Source organism: Buceros rhinoceros, unplaced genomic scaffold (assembly GCF_000710305.1).
Source record: "Buceros rhinoceros silvestris isolate BGI_N320 unplaced genomic scaffold, ASM71030v1 scaffold1765, whole genome shotgun sequence".
NCBI lineage: Eukaryota > Metazoa > Chordata > Aves > Bucerotiformes > Bucerotidae > Buceros > Buceros rhinoceros.
The window spans coordinates 15,252-23,888 of record NW_010410914.1 but is presented as its reverse complement, the minus strand read 5'-3'; the positions used below and the strand labels follow the sequence as shown (position 1 = coordinate 23,888).

Sequence of the window (8,637 nt, the reverse complement as noted above, 5' to 3'; positions counted from 1 at the left end):
CACAGTTCTCTAATTCTTCCTGTTTATTCCCCATGTGTCAGAGCACAGGCATTTCAGACAGAATTGAGCATTCACATTTCCCTAGAGCGGTGCAAGAAGATCCCCCATGGCTGTACACACCCTTGGGGTAGTAGGCCTTATGGTTTTCATCTTGAAAGGCAGCTAAAGAACATCTGTCACTGCTCTGGTTAGCCTGATTTATTCCACAGTTGAATGTGAAGGCATGAGCCCCATTTTGGACCCTACCCCCCCTCATGTGTTTCAATTTAAAGCAAGGTGGCCAGCTGGCTGCCAAAGATTCCCTTGCCTCTTCTAGATAGATGGATTTCATTCCCTCCTAACAGATTAGAGTCAGCAAAGAACGTCCCATTATCATAAAAGCCCAAACCCTCACAAGGGCACTGATAACATAACCAGAAGTTGATATACATTATTGACCCATTCCTGGCTGCCACCTTGCCTCCAACTGGTAAAATGGGGAAAAAAGATAACCTGGGCAGCAGTATTATTAATTTGCTACCCCACGGATCTGTATTATTCCTCGATCTCACCCAGACTCCAGTCTGCAGTGTCATTCATGCTCACATGAATGAGTAGCAATGGTTAGTAATCTGCGCTCTTGACAAAGCTGTGGCACCCTCTTGGCAATATCGCAGATCATAGCTCCTGGAAGGCAGCATTTCTCTCATGACTCCCTGTCAGGCTGGCAGATGGGCCCATCTTTGAAAAAACACTTATATGCATTACTAAGATTCAATCTACTTAATATATCAGGGTCTAATACTGTGACTGCTCAAAAAAGCAAATATTAATTTTTAATACATTTGCAGTATGCATTAACAGTCAAGAAAAGTAGCTAGACTAGCCTTGTCGTTAGTGAAGAAGCTAGCTTACAGGACAAAAGGATGTCATCTAAGTTTTCTTGGTTTAATGAAACTACTACTTTCAGAATATGACAAACTGTATAGTCCAGCTACCTAGATGTTCTGCTAGATGTTAACTGCTAACAATTTATTAAGGTACTGAATGTATACTGCTGTACAGGTTCTCCATGTCATAGAATCCTTTGGTTGGAAGAGACCTTAAAGATCACTGAGTCCAACCGTTCCCCCTGCACTGCCAGGGTCCCTAAACCATGTCCCCCAGCACCACATCCACACGGTTTTTAAACACTTCCAGGGATGAGCACTCCACCACCTCCCTGGGCAGCCTGTTCCAATGCTTAATAACCTTCTCTGTAAAGAAATTTTTCCTAATATCTAACCTAAACCTCCCCTGGCGCAACTTGAGGCCATTCCCCCTCGTCCTGTCATTCTTAATATGGGAGCAGAGATCGACCCCCACCTCCCAACAACTTCTTTTCGGGTAATTGTAGAGAGCAATAAGGTCCCCCCTGAGCCTCCTCTTCTCCAGACTAAACAGTCCCAGCTCCCTCAGCCGCTCCTCACAGAACAAGTTCTCCAAACCCTTCACCAGTTTTGTTGCCCTTCTCTGAAACTGCTCCAGCACCTCAGTGTCCTTCTTGAAGTGAGGGGCCCAAAACTGGACACAGTATTCAAGGTGCGGTCTCACCAGTGCCGAGTACAGGAGGACAATCACTGCCCTGCTCCTGCTGGCCACACTGTTCCTGATACAAGCCAGGATGCCGTTGGCTTTCTTGGCTGCTTGAGCACACTGCTGGCTCACGTTCAATCAGCTGTCAGCCAGCCTCCCCAGGTCCTTCTCTGCTGTGCAGCTTTCCAGCCACTCCTCCCCCAGCCTGTAACACTGCAGGGGGTTGTTGTGGCAATTGTTGAATTTCATACAGTTAGCCTCAGCCCATTGACAGTTAGCCTCAGCCTATCGATGTCACTGCAGTTTGATTTTCACTGTTAAAAATATCATAACCACTGCATTGCAAACTGGCCCTACTACTGAGCAAGACTGACAGAGATGGATTCCCGCACATAGCTCACCAAATAACAGAGATAGAATGTTTATTACAAAGTTGCCAGAATGGGCTTGCCTCAAAACCATTGCTCAAATTAGGACACTTAAAGTAAGTGTCTTTTAAAGTAAGTAAATGATTGAGGCAGAAAATTTAAGTGTACTTACCTGCTGCTGTAAGTGAAGCTTGTCATCTTCCAGCTGTTTTATTTTTGACCTTTCTAGCTCAATCTGGTGTGCACATTCTTCCCTGGCTCGCCGCACAGAATCCTGTAGCTCCTGCAGGTTTCTTTCATGCTCTGCTTGCAACTCCTTCTTTACTCTTTGAAGCTTAGAAGGGAGACATATTTATATTAACCCATAAGTGCAAGACCTTTATTTTAAGAACCTTTGTTACAACTGTGACTACTATTCATGACAGAAAAGAATTGTTATCCATTTTAGAAATTACACAATAAAAATTCCATTGTTACACCTTTGTTATATACTCTTTTACTGGCTTTCAGTTTAATGACCATGTTCAGGCTACAAACACAATTTTGCTTGACTATTGTAAGAACAGAGCTATGTATCTCTGTTCTGCTTTCTCTGTCAGATTGCTGAAGTCAAATTTTATATCCACCTTTCTACTACAAACTAAATATACCGCTTCACTGCAGAAACAGTGAAGTCACCGCTACAGCTAAGATGCTGTTAGATCAGTAAGTGCACTCTTCAAACAGCATATTGAGAGAATTCCTTGTTGAGCTTAAAAGGACACGTTTGAACTTTCTAGAAAGTTGGTACTGGCCCAGATAACTGCTAGCTGAATAGAAAACTCTCCAAATGGCCCATTTCTCAAAGTGTGTAATTGCTAAATGAACCCTATACCATGTCGCCTAGACACTTCTGGAATCCACTTATTTTTATTATCTGTCAACCCTTAGGTCAGAATCTCATTAAATTTAGAGCAAGTTTTGAGATAAACATGTATGACATTCAAAAAAACCACTTTTACTCCAACCGAAATGCATTTGGCCAAACCTAATCACGAGATTTTTTGCATAGATGTTAAAAGTGAAGTCAGACACTATTTACAGCACAAATTGCATCTCAAGGATGACAGACAGCCTGAGTACAGAACAGGACACAGGCTCAACCAGCCAGTCCCTGTATTGGGGGCTTTAGCTTTGTTCACAGACACAAGAGTGATTGATATGATAAAAAGTTTAATTTGAGCTACAGTAGGAAGGAGTTTGTTGGACTGCTCAATCACCACAGCAATTTACCTATAGAATTGAGTTTGCTCTGAAGTAAAAAAAAAGGCATTTTCTTTGTTTCTGTTTTCATATGACTAGCTTCCCTGAGGACTCGCACCCTATTTTCTAGAGTTCTAGAAACAGTAGTAGCTGAAACTGGTTTCTCCTGCATCTTACTTGGCCCTGTCACAGTAAAAAAATAAATACACAAATAGAACTCTAGCAAATTGCTGGATAACAAAACCTGGACAACTGCAATTTCTTCCAGCTCTCCTTGTCACCTTCTCCTATTTCAACAGTTAATCCAGCAATTACTGTTTGAATTAAGGCCCTCTTATTCCCATGATACCATAGTACAATGTTCACCTGTCAGTACTAAAACTTGAAATTGAGATATGTTAATGTTATATAAGTGTCTCCACCAGCATTCTGTTTCTGTAAGAATAGGAAATGTAACTCTAACAATGCATTTAGAAGTTGACTGAGTTTCCATTTCAGCAAAAAGTGTAGTTGTAGCAAAACTTGGCTTAAATTGTTACTTCTCCTCCATGTATCAGTATGGATGCAGCTAGTTCAGTCCTCATACACAGGTCACAATGTCTCTACATGTAAACTCAAACCTGATAGAAATACCTGATGCAATTGTGTTGTTTAAAACGACCAAATGCTTTTTACCTCCGATTCAGCACTAAAAAGCTGTTGTTCTCGCTTATCTATATCTCTCAGGGTTTTCTGAATTTGTTCTTCCAAAACAGTACTCTCAGTGACCTAAACGAAAATAGAAAAGGCATACTTTTACTTGCACTAAAAATAATATTTTAGGCATTTACTCTTGCTTTGGTATAAAATATTGACAATTTTTGTTCAGAACCTTACGTGTAAAACACCTCCAGCTCTTCATGAAAGAATCACAATGGAAAGCCTTCTTTCCAATACAGTTAGGGCTAACATGTTACCATGCACAGCTGGGCTATGGAAGTGCTTTTTGACCATACAAGTGAAAAGGCAATTAAAAGCTATAAAGCCCGCAAAGAGTGAAAGCTAACCTAAAGGATTTCTAACAAATATTCTATGATTAAGGACTACTTTTAATTTTTTTCACTGTTATAGACCAGATGCATGCATAGCAGTAGCTGTGAAGACTAACCACAGACCCTTTGTTCTATGCTATAGTTATGAAACATCTTTTCAAATTTCAGCGATTTATAATGAGACTTCCAGCAAATATAAAAACAAGTTACCTTACCTTTTTCTTCACTAATGCTTCTCTCTCTACATCTCTTTTCTTCCATTCTTCTACCAGTTTTTGCATATGAGCCATTTCCTTCTTTTTAAGCTTTTAAAAGCAAAAAAAAGGATCAAAACCTCCAAACCAGAAAACCAAATCCAAACTGTTGGAAGTGCAACTTTAAAGGAGAAAGAACTATCAGAACTAAGCCTTGGAGCAAAAGAATTAAAACCAAAGTTTTTTTACACTGACTTATATAACTCAAGGTATGATTCTGATAGTGAAAGATCAAGTACAAAATGCAAAGTAAGCCCAAGTTTGAGAAAAATATCCTAACAATAGACATTAGATTGTATCTTTTAAAAAGACACATGCAACTTTAAGAACACTAAAATGGCTTCACGAGTTGAAACACAGCTGTGAATTTTGACTGAGAATAAAGAAATGCAGTGTTAATATTTCACACCAATAGTGTGAATCTTGAGTATTTACTATACTTCATAAACAGTAAGAGGAAATTGTGAAGAGAGTAGCCTGTATTTCAATTCCTAGCAGCCAATTCAGTCACTCAAGAGTTAACAGTCTTCCTTGGGAGTACAGAACATATTTGTATACATCAAGTTTTAATAGTCTACGAGAGCAAAATTCAGTACTTATTTGAAAAGTTCAAGAAAAATGCAACTAATATTTCTTTCACCAATTCTGCTAAAGCTTCTCTGGCAGTCATGCAGTTTAAGAAATGAACAGAAAAAGTAAAAACCTGATTTTCAAAAATGTCCTCTTGCATTCCCTTCCACATTTCTAACTCCAGTGCTGCTTTGTATTCAAGAGTTTCACGAGGTTGCAGATGGTTTTCTGGGGCACAACGAGGCTGAGTTTGAGGGACATGCTGTTGTTGACCAGCACCTACACACTGATACAGTAACAGTGGACTTTTAACTGAAAGCCCAACTTTTCAAGTAAGTGTTCAAGGAAAAGGGATAAGAATTATGTAAAATTTACCTGAGAAGAATCTGACACCAGAACTTCTTGCATTTTCACAAGCCCATAGTCTTCCAAAGTGACAGCAAATGAAAGCTCTGCTATTCTGCAGCCTGACCTATAAATAACATTAGAATGTTAATTTAATGAAAACTGTCTTAAAAATACAGAATGTGAACTGTAAGACAGCACACAAACAGCAAAGTTGAAGTGCTTAAAGGGTCCACGTAAGCTCAGAGATTCTAAACATCTGCCTGCATTGAGAACCCAAACATACTGTCCCATATATATTGTTTTAACTTAACAACTAATTTATACATCTACAGTAAGCTTTCTGACTAACAGATAACTTGTCATTAGGAACCTATTTGTTAACTAACAGCTTACTATAATCAACATTTCCCTATAAGAAGGGAATGAGCCAAAACTGTACCTGCAGTCTTAAATCTAACAAATACACCTGCTGATACCAGACATTGCTGCTGGCTTTGTTCCAAGATACTCAATGTATTTTAATAGTGTTGCTTTTTTTAAATGTTAACAGTAACTTTCTAATTACCCACAGAATAATAAGTCACTTAGCATATAGTAGTGTGTGGTAAGCCATCCTTGGACAACTGAAACCCATGCTTCTGGATGCATCAGCACAGAGAACTGCCAACTTTAAATCCACTTACAGGTTTGATATCTACCTGCTCCTGTACAGTGAAGAATGTCTACATAATAGTACATAACTACTAATTTGAAATTAGTAGCCGTTTCTGCTTAAGTAGAACAGTGTCTCTGGATGTCTCATCTCTAATCACAGACAAAACATAATAAACAAAGGCAGGTTTTTTTCACAGAAAGCTATCAAGAGAAGGAAAAGGCATAAATCACAGAACTGAAAGTTATCACTAGACTAACATGAAAGTGCACTGCAGTGTAGACCTGTACAGGGTCAGAAACAAATACATCACTTCAGTTACAACTATTTGATGATGCAAAGGCAATTACACAATCGCTTGAAGCCTGAAAGGTGCAGAATTGGGTATCAACTAATTTGTGACAAAAGGCTGCAGGAACTAACCATGGATGTTGTTTTCACAGAAATTCTCTTCCAGCAAATATAAAAAGACAAAACTAAAATATTTTTGCAAAGGTACAATCTTCTACACAGTTATTTGCAAGGGGGAAAAACTCATCCAACAAATGTTTGTATTTGACATAAGGTAACATACATTATTGCATTAAATACTTACAAGTTTCTATCAGTCACTGATAAAAAACAAAACAAAATTCAAGGTAGTGAACCTCAGAAATTTGCGTAATTAAGTCAGTTTATCCTATCAGTGTAAAAAGAATGTTACGCTACCAACAACAAAGCTAGGAAGGTATCAGCACAGCAAAATGCAGACCAGATTCACTTTGAGAATGCCATCTAGTGGTTATTAAGTATTGTGCAAAAACAGGTTTCACTTCAACAAACATTACTGGTGAAAGTGTCTTAACGCACAGTGAGATCATAAAGTAACTCTCCACAGAATCAGACCAAGCTGGATTTCACACAAAAAAGTTTCAACAAAACCAGAGACCGGTTTTCTACCAATCTGGGAGGAGGGGGACATCAGTCTTTGTGCCAGTAACCTCAAGTTTCCTGTGTGTCAAATATAGCATATTTTAATTATCTGTAGGATTAGAGGTTTAAAACCAACCTCAGTCTTAATAGCAATTATATTTATTTCTAAAGGCATAATAAAGCTCCATTATCACACAGAAAAAGAGGAGGGTCTAAGCACTGACTGCTATCACAGTTTGTATCTTCAACAAGGACACAGGACAAAAGTAACTATAATAAAGTAAGTTTCTTCATATACATAAGAAAGAACATCATTCCTCTATGTAAGTGAATGTTTATCTTCAGGCGGAATGTTAGCTAATAACACTGCTCCTTCTAAGGTAGACAAGCCAAACTCCCGCTACTATCTCAGGGTTTAATCCTGAAACAGGAAACCACTCTGTGGATGTATCTGTATCTGTCATCCTAACTTTCACAGTAGTCAGTGGCACTCAAAAGCATAGTATCGACAGTCTTAACTATTTTCTGGAATATCAGCAGCTTGTTGTAATTAAGCAACTTACTCAGGGAAGTGCTTCAATACCACTTTTTCCAACTACGTATTTCTTTAATATGTGAAGCTTACCCAGATCACAATTAAAGGTGAATTACGAGGACTCTGGCAGTAGCATGGACTTGCACAATATACCTGTGGCAATTTAACTTTTGATATCTTGGATGCCTATTCCCACCCCCATATTGGAGTACTCTGCAGCCTGTTTACCTGTTCAAAAAGGTGAACAGGAAGAGCTTGTCCTTTCTCAGGAAAATACTAAATAAACAATTCTTCAAAACTTGCTACAGAGCAATTTTTTTTAATCAGTTTTACCCTTGTGCTGCTGTGACACTGACTGTTTCATTACAAGTCTGACGCCAGCATTGTTCACCATTACCACCCGAGAACTGGGTTCTTTCTGAAGCCAAAACATTTGAAAGCTGAAGTCTCGCCGTCCCTAGAAGTAAGTCTTCAGCTGTTTTATCCTTGTGCCACAATTCAACCAGCAGAGGCAATCTGAAAAAAATAAGTTATTTTACAGTCAGGCATCAACACAAAAGAGGAACCACTTCTATTCATTTGGGAAAAAGACCTCATGTTGTAGAGGTAACTTCACGCATCAGTGATGGTCACAGTTGCCAACATATCAATTACACACTGAGGAATTTTCTCCATCACTTATATTTTCTCCATCACTCACTCACTTAAGGTCAGATTATCATTCCTTTCTCCATTAATAGAAAGAACAATACTGCAGTGAAAGTGATCGCCTGAATAATCTTAACAGACCTAGATCATCTTCACCTGTAAATACCTATAAATAAATTTCAGTCACTGCCAGTCAAGGAATGCATCCCCTGTACCTCTTCTTTCAAAATACCATTTTTTTGTTGATTCTCTATGCCACATCATAATCAGTTATCAAAAGCCGATGGGACTACTGGGAAAATTGTGTTACAGCCCTCAACACTATACTCAGCCTCCTAGGTATTTGCAAATATATTGGATAGTCATCCTGCATTAAAAAGAAAAATAAAAAACCAACTTACCTATTTCATCTGAAGTAATGTTAATACTATGGTATCAACCTTTAATTTAACAACTTAGAGCAAACAGTACTTGTTTCTGTAAGCAATGACTCCTGCACAAGTACTCAAGAGATAAAAGCAGG

At 38.6% G+C, this 8,637-nt stretch overlaps 1 protein-coding gene across 1 annotated transcript in view; it reads right to left on the bottom strand.

Moving 5' to 3' along the window:
• Positions 1 to 2,094: 2,094 nt before the first annotated feature.
• Positions 2,095 to 8,637, bottom strand: part of CEP120 (centrosomal protein 120kDa) — a gene marked incomplete at its 3' end in the record, with an annotated part of 20,339 nt that continues 13,796 nt past the window's right edge. Inside the window, exons 11-16 of the mRNA XM_010135762.1 lie at positions 7,800 to 7,982; positions 5,395 to 5,491; positions 5,153 to 5,305; positions 4,411 to 4,500; positions 3,840 to 3,932; positions 2,095 to 2,256 (exon numbers count right to left, since the gene is read on the bottom strand). Of these exons, the coding sequence (XP_010134064.1) occupies positions 2,095 to 2,256; positions 3,840 to 3,932; positions 4,411 to 4,500; positions 5,153 to 5,305; positions 5,395 to 5,491; positions 7,800 to 7,982 (778 nt within the window). The remainder of the gene's footprint in view (positions 2,257 to 3,839; positions 3,933 to 4,410; positions 4,501 to 5,152; positions 5,306 to 5,394; positions 5,492 to 7,799; positions 7,983 to 8,637) is intronic.